Genomic DNA, 20,300 nt, shown 5'->3' with positions numbered 1-20,300 from the left:
GGAGGATCGCTATTATAACGGCGGATCGCTATTATAACGGCGGATTGCTATTATAACGGCGGATTGCTATTATAACGGCGGATTGCTATTATAACGGCGGATTGCTATTATAACGGCGGATCGCTATTATAACGGCGGATTGCTATTATAACGGCGGATTGCTATTATAACGGCGGATCGCTATTATAACGGCGGATCGCTATTATAACGGCGGATTGCTATTATAACGGCGGATTGCTATTATAACGGCGGATTGCTATTATAACGGCGGATTGCTATTATAACGGCGGATTGCTATTATAACGGCGGATCGCTATTATAACGGCGGATTGCTATTATAACGGTGGATCGCTATTATAACGGCGGATTGCTATTATAACGGCGGATTGCTATTATAACGGCGGATCGCTATTATAACGGCGGATCGCTATTATAACGGCGGATCGCTATTATAACGGCGGATTGCTATTATAACGGCGGATCGCTATTATAACGGCGGATTGCTATTATAACGGCGGATTGCTATTATAACGGCGGATTGCTATTATAACGGCGGATTGCTATTATAACGGCGGATCGCTATTATAACGGCGGATCGCTATTATAACGGCGGATCGCTATTATAACGGCGGGTCGCTATTATAACGGCGGATCGCTATTATAACGGCGGATTGCTATTATAACGGCGGATCGCTATTATAACGGCGGATTGCTATTATAACGGCGGATTGCTATTATAACGGCGGATTGCTATTATAACGGCGGATTGCTATTATAACGGCGGATCGCTATTATAACGGCGGATCGCTATTATAACGGCGGATCGCTATTATAACGGCGGATTGCTATTATAACGGCGGATCGCTATTATAACGGCGGATTGCTATTATAACGGCGGATTGCTATTATAACGGCGGATTGCTATTATAACGGCGGATCGCTATTATAACGGCGGATTGCTATTATAACGGCGGATTGCTATTATAACGGCGGATTGCTATTATAACGGCGGATTGCTATTATAACGGTGGATTGCTATTATAACGGCGGATCGCTATTATAACGGCGGATCGCTATTATAACGGCGGATCGCTATTATAACGGCGGATCGCTATTATAACGGCGGATCGCTATTATAACGGCGGATCGCTATTATAACGGCGGATTGCTATTATAACGGCGGATCGCTATTATAACGGCGGCGGATCGCTATTATAACGGCGGATTGCTATTATAACGGCGGATTGCTATTATAACGGCGGATCGCTATTATAACGGCGGGTTTGCCGGCGCACGCCAGGAGCGGTTCACAGCCGAGGAGACCGACGTTCTCATCAGGGCCGTAAAACACAGAGAAGTGACATTGTATGAGGATGATGGAGAAACACACACACATTAGCTTCGGTTAAACAGGCGTATAATAATTTGGGTAAATGTGTAATCTAGATTTATGCCTATTTTTTTCACATCTTCACGGACACAACAATGATTTCCCTCGTGTGTTAATATTTTTCCTTGTAATAATGTATGATTTGCAAAAATGAAAACTGCTGCGTCTGTTTAGATTAGAGAATCAAAGTGTGTGTGTTGTTCACACGCTACATAATGGCCAAGCACGCGCTCTTAAAATAGCATATGACTAACGCGCGGCGCCGCTGTCTTTAGACTCGGTTTCTCCTGGTCAGTGGAGGAATTGTTTTCTGAAACTGCAGAATATCACCAGGGAACGTTTGCGCCGGAACACACTCCTCTTTTCACTGAACCGCCCCCCCGAGCGCAAGTTCATTCCCTAATTTACCGACGTGCGTCTGTGGAGGGAAGAGTCCGCTGTGCGCGGGTGCAGAACAGGAATGATACATGCGGCGGTGTACGAAGTCAATTGCGCTGGGTGCAAGATACGGCCTACACACTTTATTAGTTCAGTTCTACATTCTACTACCACTCAACAAAAGTCATTTTTAAAAAAATCCCACACGGATCATATTAATTGTCACTCTCAAAGCATTTCACGTGTGACAGAAGTGATGTAACTTTAAACACGGCAGCACAGATGTTTCAGACTAAGTTTAGTTCCTTGAACTTGAATGAATGTGCAAGTTGGTTGCTCTGCACTGTGCAAATCACATGATGTTCTCTCCATGTCAGTTACTGGCACAGACCCTCGGGTTTCTGCATCCTCTCCAGTGTCGAGAACAGCCGCACTGTAAACGCTCTTTATCTGAGCCGCCGTGTGTTCTCAGAGCCGCCGTGTGGTTACGTGCTGAGGGATGCGCTCCTCTGGTTCTGCATGAGGAAGTTTCAGAAGCAGGCATGCTAGGCTGACAAGGTGGTTGTGTGTTTCCTTTTTGAAATAGAGAAGGAGATTTTTGTCCTGTGGAAATATTTGAAGAATGTGAGAAATTTAAAATGAAACCTTCTCTGCTGGATTCCTGCCGGTTAGAGGATGCCGTCGTGTTTCAGAACCGAGATCTGGGACAGTTAGAGAGGAGATGGGCGGGAGATTTATTCCTCCTCGCTTATCTACCTTATGTCTGCTACATTAAAAATGACATCCTGTTATGATGAAAATAAAAATCGAGAAGGAAAAAGAAACTGAGAAATCAAGGGTGACAATGACAGAGCATTCGCCACAACAAAAGGTGTTTCGAAACGGACTTTGCAGCGTGACGCACAAACACTGACAGAGCAAACCGCACTGTGAGCGAGAAATACAGGATCTTACTACAGTCATATGCGCTTGTCAGATTCTGACTACCTCAAATTTGGATTTATCATGAAGTGCTCAGTCTGAATGGTTTTGAAACTTCTCGAGGAGGAAGTGATACCTGATTAGCTCCTGATATGATCTTCAATACCAAGAAGTGAACCGTCAGGCAGATGCTGTATTGTATCTTGCCTAGTCCGGTAAATGTGTAAAGGTATTTTTCATAAAGAAATTAACCTTCTTTAAAATAGTCTAATGACTTTGGTCAAAACAAGAAGTGATTAGGTCTACTTAAGTAGACAGTGTTTTTAATTTCACACATAGGGGAGAGTGGGGTGAGTTGTGCCAGTTTCTACTCAAAGTGACGTTAAAGTGAGGCCATGTCTTCAACTTAAGGATGTACAGATATTTCAGGAGGTGGTGATCCCTGAGAACATTAACTGTGGATCTGAAATAAATTGTTTCAGAAATATAGCTTTTTGGAAAAAAAGGGGTCTCGTGGCACAACTTGCCCCTGGTGCGGGGTAAATTCTGCCTTTGGGGGAATACGTTGGGGTAAATTCGCCTTTGGCTAAGCCACGCCCTAGAATGTAGATTGACCAATCACAGCGCAGCAAGAACGAGCTCCACAGAGGTCCGACACTTCTTCACAGCGCTCCATTGACTTTAACACCGGCGTCTCATATGTTTGGTCTCGGCAGGCTATTACCGTCGTAGTTTTATCAGAAATATGGTTAAGCGTTGTGCCTGGGGCGTTTGTAGCACAGATACGCGTTTCCCAGAGAGGTTGGAGGGGGGTGTCCGTTTTCCCTTCCCAAAACCGGTCAAATCCTGACAAGTGTCGTCTTTGGATTAAACTGTGTGGACGTCCTCAGTCAGCGAAACCCCTCAAGATCAACAACACACTTTTGTGTCTAAGACACATTTAGCTTTTAACCTTACTGTGAAGTTACACTACATTTACGCATTTGGCAGATGCTTTTGTCCAAAGTGACTTACATTGCATTATCCTATACATTTATACATAGGTATGTGCAATCCCCTGGGATCGAACCCACAATCTTGCGTTGTTAACGCAATGCTCTTACCTCTTACCAAGTAACTTTCTTAATTTATTTCACTTCTACAAAAATCCGCCAAATATCTTCTTTAAAACAAGACCAATCTTACATCTATATTCCAAAGCATTCTTGAATTACAACCATTTAAGTTCGAAATGTGCATTTTCATGCCTATTAAAAAAAAGGGGGAAATTCTTCGTGTTTTTAAAGAGTAGCTTCAGTGTTCTAGATGATGATGGCAAATGTAATAAAAAAATGAAGGAAATGAACATGCATAATAAATGATTCATAATCATAATGGTGCATCTCTGTTCTGTTATATATGCAGCTGATCAAGTTGTGTGTGTCGTTGTCCCTCAGGGCGCAGGTGTGTGGAGAAGAGTGAGGAGTTGGTGATTAATGCTGTGGCCACCATCAACAACCTGTCTTACTACCAGTGCGAAAGCTCAGTGGTCCGTTCCCAGCACACACACATCTCGCAGTGTAAGAAGAGTGTGTGTGTGTGTGTGTGCAGACAGCCTGAATGCTGCATCTGTCCTTGTCCTTCAGTGATCTCCTTCTGTCGTTGCAGTGCTCCTGAAGCTCCTGCTGAGCTCCAGTATGGACGCGGTTCTGGAGGCCACGCGCGTGTTCGGAAATCTGTCCCAGATCCGAGCCGTGAGACGCTTCATCATGCAGCACCGAGGTGTGCGCCGCTCTCTCGGCCAGTGTGTCCGTCACACATCCCCCAGAGGCTGACGTTGTACTCATGTTTTTGTGTGTCAGTGGAGCAGTTCGTGGTCACGCTTCTGGACTCCAAGACCCCTGACGTGTGTTTCTCTGCATGTGGAGTCCTCATCAACTTATCTGCAGACCCCGACCACCGGGCCGCACTGAGGGCCGAGGGAACCACTCAGAAGTAATGCCTCTCTCTTCAGTGTGCCTTCAGTGTTGGGGAAAGTTACTTTTAAAAGTAATGCATTACAATATTGCGTTACTCCCTTAAAAAGTGACTCATTGCATTACTTAGTTACTTTTATAGAAAAGTAATGCGTTACGTTACTTTTGCGTTACTTTTTTCCCCACCTGGGCTGGGCTTGTTTTTTTATAACACAAAAGTTATATTTTTGGGCAAATGTAAAGACCCTTTCACACCAAAAGTGAAATAATAATCCTCCGGCTGAAGGACATGTGTACAGTAGAGGAAAGCACACACGCAAACCTTTCTATCTATCTATAGTCATTTCTGCTTATTAAACTGAATCATCGAAGGTCAGAAGCAAGTACATTGGTCAATAAAGTGAGATTAAATGCATAAAAATGTATGTTTTATTTAACATATTTAGTTATTGGAGGTTTGCATAGTATTATGATTCTGCATTTCACTGATTTTATTCATTTTGAGGAATATTGAATATTTTTGGTGCAAGTGAGATGAGTAAATGCTCACATTTAGTCTAGCACTACAGTAAACATCATGTTCACACACACACACACACACACACACACAGACACACACACACACACACACACACACATCTCAACATGAGGACAGGAGAGCTGTCAGTCAATAAATAGAAAACAAAGTAGCTTGCGTTGCTTATTTGAAAAAGTAACTCAGATATTTTGTTGTCAATTTTAAAAGTAATGCGTTACTTTACTAGTTACTTGAAAAAGTAATCAGATTACATAACTCAAGTTACTTGTAATGCGTTCCCCAACACTAGCCTCTGCTTTGCCTGTACTGTATAGTGTGTAAGTGCTGAGCTCTCTCTGACTCCACTGCAGGCTCATGGACTGTCTGCGGGACCTCGGGCCCCGGGACTGGCATCTGGCCGCTGTGGTGTGTCAGACTCTGTGGAACTGCTCTTTAGACGGAGAGATGCAACACTCTCAGAAGCTGCTGGAGATCCTACAGCTCTACACAGGTGCACATAAACACACAACCACTAGAACTGGACTATATATATATATACAGGGCTTGACATTAACTTTTTGAGGCACTTGTCTTTTGGACAAGTAAATTTATGTTTCACTTGTCCATGCACAAAAGTCACTTGTCCGGGTAAAGATTTATAATTTTATCATTTATTTTTGATAAATGCCACTTTCTACCCGGCAGAGGCTGATTTACCAAGGGATACTTTAAAACGTCTAGCTACTTTACATCTGAACATTTCCTGCCGACCAATAATGTAACGGTACAGATCCACTTTTGCTTCACGACTGTCGCGTGGTGTCGCGACGCCTCCCCACATTTGTACGTTGATGGGCGTTCCAAGGTTACCGCTATGGGTTAGACAAGTTTACCAGTCTAGAACAAAGACCCCGCGAGAGACTTCCCCCCGTCTCCATGTGCTTGCTTCTATTGGATAGTCGCGTTAATTTGCATAAAGATGGGCGTCGGCCAGCTTTTTTGATGCGGTACATTTTTCCAAATGTAGCGCCGCCTTCCTGCGATGCTTTGCGGGCGCATTAAAGTCACTTGACGTCACCCATAGGAATAAAGTGGAGTGCGGCGCGACAGACAAGTGGATCCGCACCGTAACGGTACTGATCCACTTGTCCGACACGAATGTCGTGTGGTGTCGCGACGCCTCCCCACGTTTGTACGTTGATGGGCGTTCCTCTAGTTTACCGCTATGGGCGTGGTTTTAAACCAGCGGCCAATCTAGAACAAAGGCCCCGCGAGAGACTTCCCTCCGTCTCCATGTGCTTGCTTCTATTGGATAGCCGCGCCGCGTTCAACGGAATTCATTTGCATAAATATGGGCATCGGCCAGCTTTTTGACACGCGGCATTTTTTCAAATAAAGTGCCGCCTTCCCGGAATGCTTTGCGAGCGCGTCAAAGTCGCTTGACGTCACCCATAGGAATATAGTGGAGTGCAGCGTGACAGAAGTGTCGCACGGACAAGTGGATCACCGCCGTAAGAGGTGCTGGCGCGACCACAACATTACCCAGCATCAAATGGCAAACGTAATGAATGCGGAACAAAACTGCGCTACTCGTTATTTTGTGCTTCACGGATCGTTTATCAGTTTGGACCAGTGCAGCGCGAGCCGATCTTGATCCAGTGACACTGTTACTGCACAGCGCTAACAGATCCAGTAAAGAAAGCACTTGAATTCGCCGCTGACGTGGAAACCAGGAAGATACATTGTAGGCCTAACGTACTTGCAAGTAACGTTACATCGATTTTATTTTTGACATTATGAATAAAATTGCTGCCCTCAAATGTTAATCTGAAATAAAATAAACCTTTGTTTTATGACAACCACAATATTACATTAATTTTTTTTGTAAGGAGCTGTTTGTGTTTTATATGTCACGTATAGCTCCATCATTGCTCAAAGTAAAAAATTATCATACTTTATGATGTTACAGTAGTTTTAATAAAAAAAAAAAAAAAAAAATGTAAATCAAGGAAATTTCTCTGGCATTTCTTTCTTTTTGCTGTATCGAAAACGTATCGAACCGTGACACCAGTGTATCGTATCGAACCGATATATATACAGGTGCTGGTCATAAAATTAGAATATCATCAAAAAGTTGATTTATTTCAAGAATTCAACTTAAAAGGTGAAACTAATATATTATATAGACTCATTACATGCAAAGTAAGATATTTCAAGTCTTTATTTGTTATAATTTTGATGATTATGGCTTACAGCTTATGTAAACCCACGAAAACTCAAAAAACTCTGGATTTAATAAAGCACAGTGGACCAAAGTCCTCTTCAAAGAACCAAAACCTGGTTCAGTGACCATGCTATTACTGTGTGATTACTGTGTTATTTCATGTAATATTCTCGTTCTCATTTTGATTTCGTGGGTTTCATAAGCTGTAAGCCATAATCATCAAAATTATAACAAATAAAGACTTGAAATATCTTACTTTGCATGTAATGAGTCTATATAATATATTAGTTTCACCTGTTAAGTTGAACTCTTGAAATAAATCAACTTTTTGACGATATTCTAATTTTATGACCAGCACCTGTATATATATATATAGAGTAATTATATATATATATATATATATAATGTTTTATCTTCTTTTTTTGGCAGACAAAGGAGCTTTGCAATGGCCTTCTGATGATGGAGTCCGCCAGGTTCAGGAAGCATGCTGGGAGCTGCTCTTCTTGCCTGTTGCTGAGAGCCTAAGACAACGTTTACATGTTGAAGACACTCCTGGAATCAGTCCGTGAACTCACGATACGCACCTTCTCTCCAGCCTTCACACCACTGTGTCTCTATGCACTGTGTACACACACCGAGGAGTGAGAGGTGTGTACATTCAACATATTTGTTGTGAATGGTAATAAGGAATTTGTCAATTACAACCTACATATTTTTTTTATGAAATAAAATACAGATGTTTATTATTAAACCTGATGCTGCTGTGTTTACAATGTCTGAGATGGGAGAAAGCATGAATTGTGTCAGACGCTGATAAAAATCACTCGTGAGCTTCTCTGTGATCTCAAAGACTTTATTAAACAGACACTTCCAGAAAAGTCTGTAAATAACACAGAATATAAACCTTCTTAATACAATCACATCAAACTGATATAACATGGCACTGGCTTCTCCTCTTCCCCGACGGTTACACGCACAGCTACAGTCTATACATCAATATTGTTCAGCTGTGCGAGGTGACATGCTTAAAACCAATGATTTTGTGAATTTTATTGGAATTACTGTGATTTTTACTTTTTCCTCTCAAAGTTCAGTGTGTAAAGTCTGAAGCAATTTAACTCTTGCACAGGATTTTTTTTTTTTTCTTCAGAAATGAGCTGGATTTTATTGTTTACAAGACTTTTCGCATTATTATTTGAAAATAAGGAACAACTACCCCTATGGTGATTTCCATATAACGATCCTTTACTGGCACTGAATGGTCATCACCAGCCTCACAGCCTCAGATAAAACAGGGAAATTGCCAGCAACTGGGAAATGTTCTTTATTTATGCAAACAGGGTTTGTTCTCAGGTCAACAATGTTACTTCCTGTAATCCTTGCTGTGAGAAGACGGATTGCCGCCTTCAACATTGTGTGTTTAAATCATTAGTGCACAGCAGGAGACGTTTTTCTATAGGCCTTAGTGGGCCATTATCGGCCATCTTTGGAGACGAGTAGATGTTTATGGACATGAACACAGTGATTATGTGACCTAAAGCTACATCAATGATTTTTAAAGTGTGTTATTCTTAATATGCACAAACATAAGAATAAGAAGACTCAATTATTGTGGTATGAGGTGTGTAGACCGCTCAAATCTTCTTTTGTTGCAATTAATACTGAATAATAATGTTTGCTTGGTGTAATGTATCATCTCTCTGGGAAGAAAGACAACTTGATTAAATTACAAATGATACAACCAGTAAAATACCATGTTTTATTTTTTTTTAATCAAATATTTTCTTATAAAAGTGTCAGTAACTGACATAAGTCTCTCAAGTCTGACTTAAAACCTCCTCATTTTCATTTCCAAAGGAAAAAGTACCATCCCTCTAGTCCTGCCATCATCAGAATGCAGTACTTGACTGGTTTTAGTAAACAAAACAAGACAGCAGAGAATCTACCCCGCTTGAAAAGAAAACACACACACACACACACGCACACACACGCACACACACACTCGAAACAAAACTGCTTAGTTACACTGGTTAAAGTTCTAAGAATGAGAACAAGCATAGTTTAACCCCACAACCGAGCGGGTTGCCTGGGTCTTAGCGTCTAGGTCTGTACAGATTGTAGCCACTTAAGACAGAGTTCTGCTCACCAGACAGCACTTAGTTATTTAAAGATACATAACAGGAGGTACTTAGTTATAATAAACCTCAAAATTAAAAACAACAACAAAAAAATGACGACCGTGCATTAAAAGGAAGACAGATAAGGCATGACAACAGGAAGCATGTTACGAGAGGAAGACCTTTGAAAGTCACTAACACAAATAAAAAAAGATAGAAAACAGTCATGAAACAAAATGGCTACATAACAGCTGAAGCTTAAAATGGTTTCTTTTTTTAAAAAGTGCTTTGATATTTTTAATGCATGAAAATCTAAAAAGTCAATGGATTCATTCACACATTGAATATGTCACGAAGTGGTGTGTTACAGTAAACTCTAGCATAGGCTCAGGCAGCTATTGATTTTGAATTGCGCTCACACACTCACACACACACACACTCGTTCCTGGGTTAGCTTATACAGATGGGTGATGGTTTGGGTGTCTTTGAGGCCTCTCAGTGGAGAAAAGCAGCATGAACAGACGGCACCTCAACATCTGCTGCGCACGGCTAGGCACGCGTTTATGCAAATCAGTAATGTTTCTATCTCTAGCCACTGCTGGAAAAAACATATAAAAAGATATGGGGAAAAAACAACACTAGAAGATAGGCATGTTAGTGCAGTCTATCTGCACCTGGAGTTGATATTCGTGTGTGTGTGTGTGTTTTTAAATCTCATCTCACAAAAAGAAGATATGATTACATGGCATCTTATCATCGCAGATGCGTTTGAAACACTAAAGGAGGGCTGGCCTCCAGAAGCGCGCAGTCTCAGACTCCTGCACACTCGAGGGATTGAGTCCGCTCAGACGGCTCCCAGTGGCCAGGTTTGGCACTGCAGGCTGAGCAGCCACAAGTTATTCAGCAAGTCGCTTCAGTTGACAACAATCTCCTCATTGTCTTCTGCTCAAGCGTTCTTCTTCCTCAGTTTTTTTTTTGCTTTTTACATTTATTGAAGTGTCCCACTGTAGTAACATCAACAACAGTAAAAAAAAAAAGTTAAAAAGGTAGACAAGAACAGCACTTCATGTCATGTAGCGAGTGATGGCTCTCAGAGCGTAGAGCAGTTCTGCCTGCATGCGCGCTTCCATAAGAAGCAAATTAACGTGGACCTGAAAGACAGAATAGAAGAATCCTCATTAACTAAACGATTTCACTTTAAAACAATCCGTGTGTGTTCATTACTGAAGTCCTACGTACTTTCTCAGAGTGCCGAAACTGCCTCCAGAAGCTCTCGTACATCCTCTTGGTGATCTTCTCCGGACTGCACACCATGGTTTTGATGTAGACTTTAAAACTGCGGTCTAACAGCTGGTTAATTTCTCCATAATCATAATCATCGTACCTGACAGGAAATAGAGAGGGAACGGAACCTCAGCACTTTGACTTAATCAGAGAGGAACAACAAAATAACAATACAAATCTAGATACAATATATATATTTGTGCAGTCAAATCGATTAATTGCATCTAACATAAAAGTTTGTGTATATATATATATATATATATATGTGTGTGTGTGTGTGTGTATATATATATATACACACACACACATACACAGTATTCAACATTTGAAGTGGATCAAAGTTAAACATGAATTTTGAACAATACCCGTTCTTGTCTTTGATGAAAACTTTGATGAACTTTTTTGATCCACTTCAAATGTTAACTACTGTGTATATATATTATATATATGTACACACACACACACACACACACACACACACACACACACACACACACACACACGGGCTGTAAACGATAAATCGCGATTAATCGAATCCAAAATAAAATTTTGTGTTTACATAATATATGTGTGTGTATTGTGTATAATTATTTTGTATATATATATATATATATATATATATATATATATATATATATATATATAAATACACACACATGCATGTATATATTTAAGAAAAATTTGTTATTTATATATAAAATAGTTCTATTTATGTATAATATAAATCATATAAAAATATATATGCAGTATATAAATGCAAATATATACATGCATGTGTGTGTATTTATATATACAAAGTAATTATACACAATACACACACATATATTATGTAAACACAAAATTTTATTTTGGATTCGATTAATCGTTTACAGCCCTAATATATATATATATATATATATACGTATATATATGTGTGTGTATATATATTATATATATGTATGTACACACACACACATACATATATTATATATTCACATATACAAGCACTAACTTTTATGTTAGATGTGTTAGATGCGATTAGTCGATTTGACAGCACTAATATATAAATAAATAATTAGTTAGTATAAAATTTCTACATATTTGTGACCGTGAGCAGTGGAGAGACTGACCGAATCCCAAACATGCAGTGGATGTAGTTCCAGATGGCTCTACGGAGCATCGAGGTGTCCACACCCTGGTGTGTCGCCATAGTATTGTATGTTAAGTTGAATGCGATCTGGAACTTTTCATCAAGAAGCTGTCCAAAATCCGGATACAGCCGATTCACAAGGGAAAAGCCATGGTCTTCCCAGCTGTAGTCCTGTCGAGGGCAGAAAACTGTTATTCTAATCCTCCATTTCCTTTGACTGCCGAAGCCAACGAGCAAGACGACTTGACTTCAGTCTCACCTGCACTCTGAGGGTGGGAACATGCTCTCCTCTCCTGGAGAAGTCTTTGTAGCCGTAACTAGGGTCCTCGAAGTGCCGTGAAACATCTCTGGACGGTACACACTCCTCATCCTCTGTTGACCGAACATTGTTATTTAACACAAGTCATCCTGTCGTTGCATTTTAACTAGGGCTGTCACACGATTAAAATATTTAATCGTGATTAATCGCATTAATGTCATAGTTAACTCGTGATTAATCGCATTAATGTCATAGTTAACTCGTGATTAATCGCATTAATGTCATAGTTAACTCGTGATTAATCGCATTAATGTCATAGTTAACTCGCGATTAATCGCATTAATGTCATAGTTAACTCGCAATTAATCGCATTAATGTCATAGCTAACTCGCGATTAATCGCATTAATGTCATAGTTAACTCGCGATTAATCACATTAATGTCATAGTTAACTCGTGATTAATCGCATTAATGTCATAGTTAACTCGCGATTAATCGCATTAATGTCATAGTTAACTCGCAATTAATCGCATTAATGTCATAGCTAACTCGCGATTAATCGCATTAATGTCATAGTTAACTCGCGATTAATCACATTAATGTCATAGTTAACTCGTGATTAATCGCATTAATGTCATAGTTAACTCGCGATTAATCGCATTAATGTCATAGTTAACTCGTGATTAATCGCATTAATGTCATAGTTAACTCGTGATTAATCGCATTAATGTCATAGTTAACTCGCGATTAATCACATTAATGTCATAGTTAACTCGTGATTAATCGCATTAATGTCATAGTTAACTCGCGATTAATCGCATTAATGTCATAGTTAACTCGTGATTAATCGCATTAATGTCATAGTTAACTCGCGATTAATCGCATTAATGTCATAGTTAACTCGCGATTAATCGCATTAATGTCATAGTTAAATCGCATTAATGTCATAGCTAACTCGCGATTAATCGCATTAATGTCATAGTTAACTCGCGATTAATCGCACATATTTATCTATTCCGAATGTCTCTTGATTTCATTTTGTCCCATTATTTTTTCTCATTTTAATGCTCTTATCAACATGGAAAAGTGGATCGGTTGCTTTGTGCAAATGTTTTTTATTGAAAACAACATATATTGTTCAATTTCACACTAACATTCTCACTTGGAGCAAATAATCTCTCACACGATGTAACTCTGTCCATCAATAAAAGGGTGAAAGAAATACTGACGAGGTGACGTTACTGATATTGACGAGTGGGCGTAGAAACGCATCAGCGGTGTGTGTGTGTGTGTGTGGTTGACCATCAAGTGGTGTTTCAGACTGGACGATGATAGCTCAGTTCACAACGACACACACACAGATCACTTTGGTCTTGTCAATTGAACCATTTGGCAACTTTTCAAAAGTAAACTTTCCATTCAGAATCTTATTGGCCTCCATTTTGTCGTCTCGCGCTCATCACTCCTCCACTCAAAACGTAACGTTAAAGGGAACGCACACCGGACGAGAAGCACAGCGCCTCGTATTTAAAATTCAAACACATTATTCTCTATGAGTGTACACACACCGGCGGCGCCATTCGGCATTTTTATTGCTGGCCATAAACTGAGAAAGTGCGCGTCCGATGTGCGATACGAGTTGTGCTTCTCGTCCCAAACCAGTGTGTGCGGCGCCTGTTGTTTTGTGTCTGGTCTAGATCCGGTGTGGTGTTGTAGTTTTAATAACGTTACTAGTTGTTGCAAAAGCATGTGAAAAAAACGACACAGTTTGCTAGGCGTTAATCTCGCGATAAAAAAATTGACGCCGTTAATAACTCGTTTAACAGACAGCCCTAATTTGAACATAATAATCATAAATCCGCTTACCGGAGGTGACCACCAGCATGCTCTCCGTCTTTTCCCTCTCAAAACGAGTGGCCATTTCCTCCTGACTGGCTTCCTCTTCGTCACGGCATTCCTGGAGCTGCTTCATCCTCTCCATCAGCACTTCCACCTCGCCAGACGACTCCTAAACACACACACATGCATCTCGGTCATTACACACTTTATGGTCAGAGATTTGAACCTCGCACTCATTTCACAGAAGAATAACATGTCCATCAGTCTCACCTGCTGGTTCCCGAACATCTCCTCCAGGGCGCCGTTGCCATTGGCTATATCACAAACGCAGTACCCACTGAGCGAGGGCGCCCTGAACGTGTGTCCTCCGTCTGTTTGGATGTCAGGGGTGATGCCGCAACCAAAGGTGAAGGAGGCCAGAGCGTGATAGTGTGTGAGCAGCACCACAATGTGGATCAGCTCAGCCAGGGACCAGCTGTGCTCCTCAGCCTTCAGTAGATGCTGTCATTTCAAAACAGAAACGTGTGTAAGGGTTAGGGTTAGTTAGAAGGGTCGTTGAGCGTCAGAGCGTCTATGACAAAGAACATACAAATATCTAGGTTAAAACGTGCTAGGGTTCCTAGAAATTTACTCTTGATATTCATGTTGGTTTCAGAAAGCGTTTCATTTTCAAGTTTCAATTTAATGACTCATGTCATGTGGTGTAACCATCAAGTTAAGGAATCAAAATGTATTACACCTTTGATACATGCGTCTTACTTACTGTTTTAGAAACTGTAAATTATTTATTTTTTAAATACATTAAGGTTCTTTACAAATATCAGAAATGATGAATTCATAAATATAAGATTTTTGGGGGGAATCACATGATATGACAAATACTAATAATATTAAAAATAAAGAAGCAAATGTTGTTAAAAACAATATTGGTAACATTTTAGTTTAGGGTCCAATTCTCACTATTAACTACTTGCTTATTAGCATGCATATTACTAGGACATTGACTATTATTTAGTACTTATAAATCACATATCAATGCCTTATTCTGCATGACCATATTCTACATTCCTAATCCTACCTAATTACTAACTATTAATAAGCAGTAATTAGAAGTTTATTGAGGCAAAAGTCATAGATAATAGTGAGAATTGCACACTAACTTAAAGTGTGACCAAAATATTACATCTAACTATTTAATAAGGCTTCCTCTTTAAGAACTTAATGACATTAGGACAATTGAATCAACCTGACATATTTTTTTCATTATGGATTGCACACCAAAAAATATCAAAATGAATATTAATTCAGAAATTAACTTTCTTTTAATTTATTTAATTAATAATAAATTAGCATATTATATTAAATGAACATGCTTATCATAGAAGAGGTGCATTCAAATCACTGGATGTGTTGTTTTTTAAAGAAATTAATAGATTTGTGCCCACATAAATCATCATGGACACTCTGTTAACGCTAATTAACTTCAGATCTACTGATACCTGATAGCATTATGAACTTCTCTGGGCTCACTGCAGTTGTATAGCAGCCGTGGGCGCGTGTCAAAGAGTGACTGTGACGTTGTACATACCTCGATGTGTTCTTTGGTGAGCAGCCAGGGCCGGTGCGCCAGGATCTTATTGAGCTCCCCGAGAGCCTGCAGCTTCTGTGGAGCTTCTCCCAGACCGTTCAACCACTTGGGATCACCTCCGACCTGCAGGAAGTCATTGACGTGCAGGTTGACCAGATATGTGCATTGGTGCCTGGCAGCAGCCTGTTGAGCACAAACATGCTTTTAGAAGAATCTGACACTGTGGTTTCTGGAACTGCATGCAAAATAATAGTGTGCCATCTCACCATTATGCCTATATAATGTCTGCAGTGCAGAGACAAGGGGCCGTCGATCTGAAGCAGGTAATGCTGTGTCTTAAGAAAGCTCTCCAGATACTGAGGATGGAACCCTATCACCAAGGAGATGTTGTCAAGGCGACCGAGCACTGCAAAGGCGTCCTCAAAAATCGACTGTGTGCTTTCATCCAATTTACTGACTTGAAGTATCTGGGACAACAGGGAAATAAAGATGATGAGGTAAACCTGGGGAATTCAGTGCTGCTGGTAAAATACCGTCACCAGACTAGATGATAGTGAATGCTGTTAAAGGATTAGTTTAGGAAAACTTTTGCTGATAATTTACTCGCCCCGATGTCATCAAGATGTCCATGTCTTTCTTTCTTCAGTGGAAAAGAAATTAAGGTTTTTGATGAACACATTTCTCCATATAATGGACGTCAATGGGCCCCAAACGGGTCAAGGTCCAGATGACAGTGTCAGCGCCGCTTCAACGGGCTTTAAACGACACCAGACGATGAATACGGGTCTTATCTAGCGAAACCATCGTCATTTCACAAATAAATAAACAAGTTTAAGTTTTATAAGCACAAGCGCTCGCCTTGCTCTGTTCTGTGATGCGCGTTCGTGACGTCACGTGATACGCAGTTACGCTGTAAAGGTCACGCTTGGCGAGTCAGTGTTTACAGATGTGCAGAAGGAGGACCATACACACATATTCAAATGTCTTTGTGTCAGTTTATCGTTTAAAATGCCCATCTCGTGTGTGTATCCTGGTGTTGGAATATTAAAAAGCCTAAAAGAACATTTTCGTCAGGACAGAAACTTTTTACTTTTCACAGAAGCGAGACCTTTACAACGTAACTGCGTATTACGTGACGTCACGAACGCGCATCACAGAACAGAGCAAGGCGAGCGCTTGTGCTTATAAAACTTAAACTTTTTTATTTATTTTTAAAATGACGATGGTTTCGCTAGATAAGACCCGTATTCATCGTCTGGTGTCGTTTAAAGCCCGTTGAAGCGGCGCTGACACTGTCATCTGGACCTTGACCCATTTGGGGCCCATTGACGTCCATTATATGGAGAAATGTGTTCATCAAAAACCTTCATTTCTTTTCCACTGAAGAAAGAAAGACATGGACATCTTGATGACATCGGGGTGAGTAAATTATCAGCAAAAGTTTTTTTAAAAGTGAACTAATCCTTTAAAACAACAAAACACAGGTGAGTGATATTCATGCCAACTTTACAGTCAGCGGGGTAGATGATAACACTAACCTCTTTCTCCGGTATGAATCTACTTGGTCCATTTCCCATCGGTCTGGGGATTCGCACGCCAACATCCTAAAGAAAGATCAAAACCAATAACATGATTACATGATCGACACACACTTGGGCTTGAAACTACAATTAAATCAAAGATATTCTGGACGCAACATCCTTCCTAAGCTCGCTTGGTTCTAGAATTGTTTGTGGCATTGCTTTAAAATAAACTCTTTATAATACATAACACAATAAACAATCAGTAGGTACAGCAACAGTCAGACCTTGAACATCATTCATCATGACACTATAGAAGCTGCCGAAGGCACAAAGAGAATGATTCAAAACAACCTAGATTTCCTAGGAACAAAAAGGTTGTCCGAGTTAGCAATACTCCATTAACGTGCATAAAGCAGTCTAGCTGACCCAGGAATATACAAGCAATGGTGTACAAATTTAATTGTAGCTTAAATATATTATTAAACGATGTAATATGTCCGGTTGCAGGGGCATACAGCAGTTCTACACAATGGCAATGTTATTTTTGTGCGTTGGTTAAAATAAAACAACAACAACAACAACCGCAAAAGCAGCATATATACAATGTGACACCGACTTCATATTGTCAGTCATTGATCAAAGACGAATGTGTATTGATCCGATGATGACAACATGAGAAAAACAAGCTCGCAGTGTTCGAGCACAAAGAGCTGCACTGCAGCAGAGCAACGTTACCTGGCGAACGGACGTTATCAAAAATCAATGAAAAAGTACACACGAACACTTCAGGCTTACGAAAAACACATCTGTCATTAGTTAAACTCGATGTCAAACTCGTATCCGCAATTTCTTACCTTTTTACTAAGCCGCTCGCACTGTGTGCACATTTTAAACACGTCTGTCATGGTGAGAGAGGAGTTTTCAATAGTTTCATTAGATGCCGATGCGTGCCTCATATTGCTCCTTTCTGCTTCTAATTAAAATATTAGAGCGGCTATCTTGCATTTGCTTTAGCTCCCGTTGTTCCTTGAAGCATTGGATAACACTATCCGTTCATATCAGCTGTTGAAGCGAGTCCGGAGCAAGAATACCCAGTCTTTACTAGCCCTCTTGTGGTAAATAACAGGCTGTAAACTTGAGTGACGCGCGCAAGAGCCAATCGCGTTGCGAAAACAACCTACGTTGTCCAATCAGAGACAAGTGGGGCGGGGTTAAACAAGCGACTTGCGCCTGGAGTGGACTCAAAACGCAAAAAAATATAATTCTATCACATTTTATACACCCTCATGAAGCTAAAAAACGATTTTCTGATGTGAAAATGTTACGTTTTAGGCAGAACGACAGCCATTTACTTTGTGTGGGGGGAAATGCAATTAACTTCGGTGCTTCAAATGCTGCCTTTCTTTCGTGTTTCACTGAAGAAAGTGTACAGGTTTGGAACAACGTGAGGGAAAGTAAATGATGACATAATTTCGTTTGCTTGTCGAACATTTATTTATTTTATTGATTAATATGCAAACTGTTGCTATCCAACATGGATGGGATGCTTGACTTGAAAAGCTTTCTAACATTGGTTAATATTAACAGACTTTTAACTTTGTCTTCCAATATAATCTTGATTTGTCTGGTAGTCTATATATGACATTGTTACCTCCTGCAGTTCCAAGTGGGAGGAGATGTTTTTCCTTGAGCAAATGAGAACTGCAGTAAACAAGCCCTGCAACCTGAATTAGGATGACGGCATGGACTACAGTGAAAAACAAGCCAAGATCAATTCCAGCCCTCGGCTTAATATCCCCCTCAGGGGACAAGTCAAGACACCTGATAGATAAAGTGACGCTTTTGGCTTAGAGATTGATTATATTCGAGGGGGAGGAATGAAAACCAAGGCACACTTCTTCTACTACAGCTGCCTTGGTTTTCAACTGGTCAAACTAAAATGGGTGCACTTCAGAGTTTTGTTCACAATGTTGAGTTTCAATTGCAATCTTACCAACATATTAAATGATTCTTGCAAACATAATCTTTTATTTTCCCCTCAGATGCATGCTTGTATAATATGTTGTGGAGTAATAAAGTCCAACAAACGTGAATTAAAGTCCTGTGCACGAGCAGAAGACCGTCAAAGCGTTTGGATTTGGCATCGCTCACGAGATGAAGAGTAGCTATTCAGCATGTTCATTGTGTCTGAAGGGACCGTCCTACATCGGGGGGGGTGTAAACACAGACCAGAGCAGGAGTCAGCACTCTCTCCGGTGATAGGGGGTGGTTAACCAGGCCCACTGAGCCCTATGGCTCAGCAAACCTACAGAAGAGAGCGGTCAGCGTTTGCCTTGCGCCCACCTCCCCCAGGTCCTCTCTTTATTAACAAGAGCCGAAACTCTGATATGAGAACAAACTTCGGGCTTTACTGTACACACATCGTATCATAACACTGGGCTTGACTGCTTAGTTGGACCAGAGCACTAATGTTACTGTGGAAATTGGGGTTAGTTAGTGTGCATAATAGTACATAGTGCAAAATACAAACTACAAAAGCTTTCAAAATAGCTATTTAAAGTCATTTTTCGGTTGTATTATTGGAGTTGTTTAAGCATTGCACAAGAGGAACATGTCTGGACATATGCATCAGATCTACTTTGAAGAATACACAAACTATCAAATTTCAGTAAAACATGTCAATGAAGGATTTTTTTCACTTTTATGGATTATCTTCATACAAAAAATTTCATATCATTTTTTTATCAGATAAAACTTCACAATTCTTCATTGAAAGTTCAGGTTTAAGCCATGTTCATTTAACTGTGAATGTTAAATTTAAAACGTGATTTCTTAAAGCTGTGTCCATCATCTTCATGTCTCTGTTCGTGACTTTTCCGCTGGTGAAAATCTTTTCATTATGTGCGAATGCTTTCTGAGTAACAGGGTGTGTTTGTAGAAGTGCTTCTCTGTGTGAATGTGTGTGTCTGCGCTGTTGTTTTTCTTGTGCTGAACGAGCAGCCACACTAAAACCACAAGCTTTCGGATGTTCAACAAGTGGCAGAAAAGTTGCCTGACACAGCCCTCGTCTGAACCAGTTCCATCCTGACCTATCAGAGAACAGGGGGAAGAAGGACTGAAAAAAACACAAAAGACAAGCCTAGCAACAGGAGTCAGCCAATCAGAAAGCAGAACAAC

The 20,300-nt window shown here is 40.3% G+C and overlaps 2 protein-coding genes across 9 annotated transcripts in view; one reads left to right on the top strand and one right to left on the bottom strand.

Moving 5' to 3' along the window:
* Positions 1–9,376, top strand: part of armc2 (armadillo repeat containing 2) — a 37,437-nt gene extending 28,061 nt beyond the window's left edge. For all 7 annotated transcript variants that reach the window (XM_079584605.1, XM_079584608.1, XM_079584606.1 and 4 more), the window contains exons 14-18: positions 4,126–4,248; positions 4,337–4,450; positions 4,531–4,663; positions 5,533–5,672; positions 7,815–9,376. In XM_079584605.1, coding sequence (XP_079440731.1) covers positions 4,126–4,248; positions 4,337–4,450; positions 4,531–4,663; positions 5,533–5,672; positions 7,815–7,954 — 650 coding nt within the window. In that variant the 3' untranslated portion in view covers positions 7,955–9,376. The remainder of the gene's footprint in view (positions 1–4,125; positions 4,249–4,336; positions 4,451–4,530; positions 4,664–5,532; positions 5,673–7,814) is intronic.
* Positions 9,133–20,300, bottom strand: part of sesn1 (sestrin 1) — a 62,557-nt gene continuing 51,389 nt past the window's right edge. Inside the window, exons 1-10 of one of the 2 annotated variants that reach the window (XM_079584612.1) lie at positions 17,978–18,232; positions 17,139–17,204; positions 15,867–16,067; positions 15,601–15,783; positions 14,283–14,513; positions 14,040–14,181; positions 12,175–12,287; positions 11,896–12,086; positions 10,742–10,886; positions 9,133–10,653 (exon numbers count right to left, since the gene is read on the bottom strand). In XM_079584612.1, the coding sequence (XP_079440738.1) occupies positions 10,567–10,653; positions 10,742–10,886; positions 11,896–12,086; positions 12,175–12,287; positions 14,040–14,181; positions 14,283–14,513; positions 15,601–15,783; positions 15,867–16,067; positions 17,139–17,204; positions 17,978–18,079 (1,461 nt within the window). In that variant the 5' untranslated portion in view covers positions 18,080–18,232 and the 3' untranslated portion in view covers positions 9,133–10,566. Of the gene's footprint in view, positions 10,654–10,741; positions 10,887–11,895; positions 12,087–12,174; positions 12,288–14,039; positions 14,182–14,282; positions 14,514–15,600; positions 15,784–15,866; positions 16,068–17,138; positions 17,205–17,977; positions 18,233–20,300 lie in introns of those variants that run through there. The other variant, XM_079584611.1, reaches the window with a different exon arrangement.

Source organism: Phoxinus phoxinus (genome assembly GCF_949152265.1).
Source record: "Phoxinus phoxinus genome assembly, chromosome: 16".
Taxonomy (NCBI): Eukaryota; Metazoa; Chordata; class Actinopteri; order Cypriniformes; family Leuciscidae; genus Phoxinus; species Phoxinus phoxinus.
Note: the sequence above shows the minus strand (reverse complement) of the source record. Positions and strands in the feature narration are given on the sequence as shown.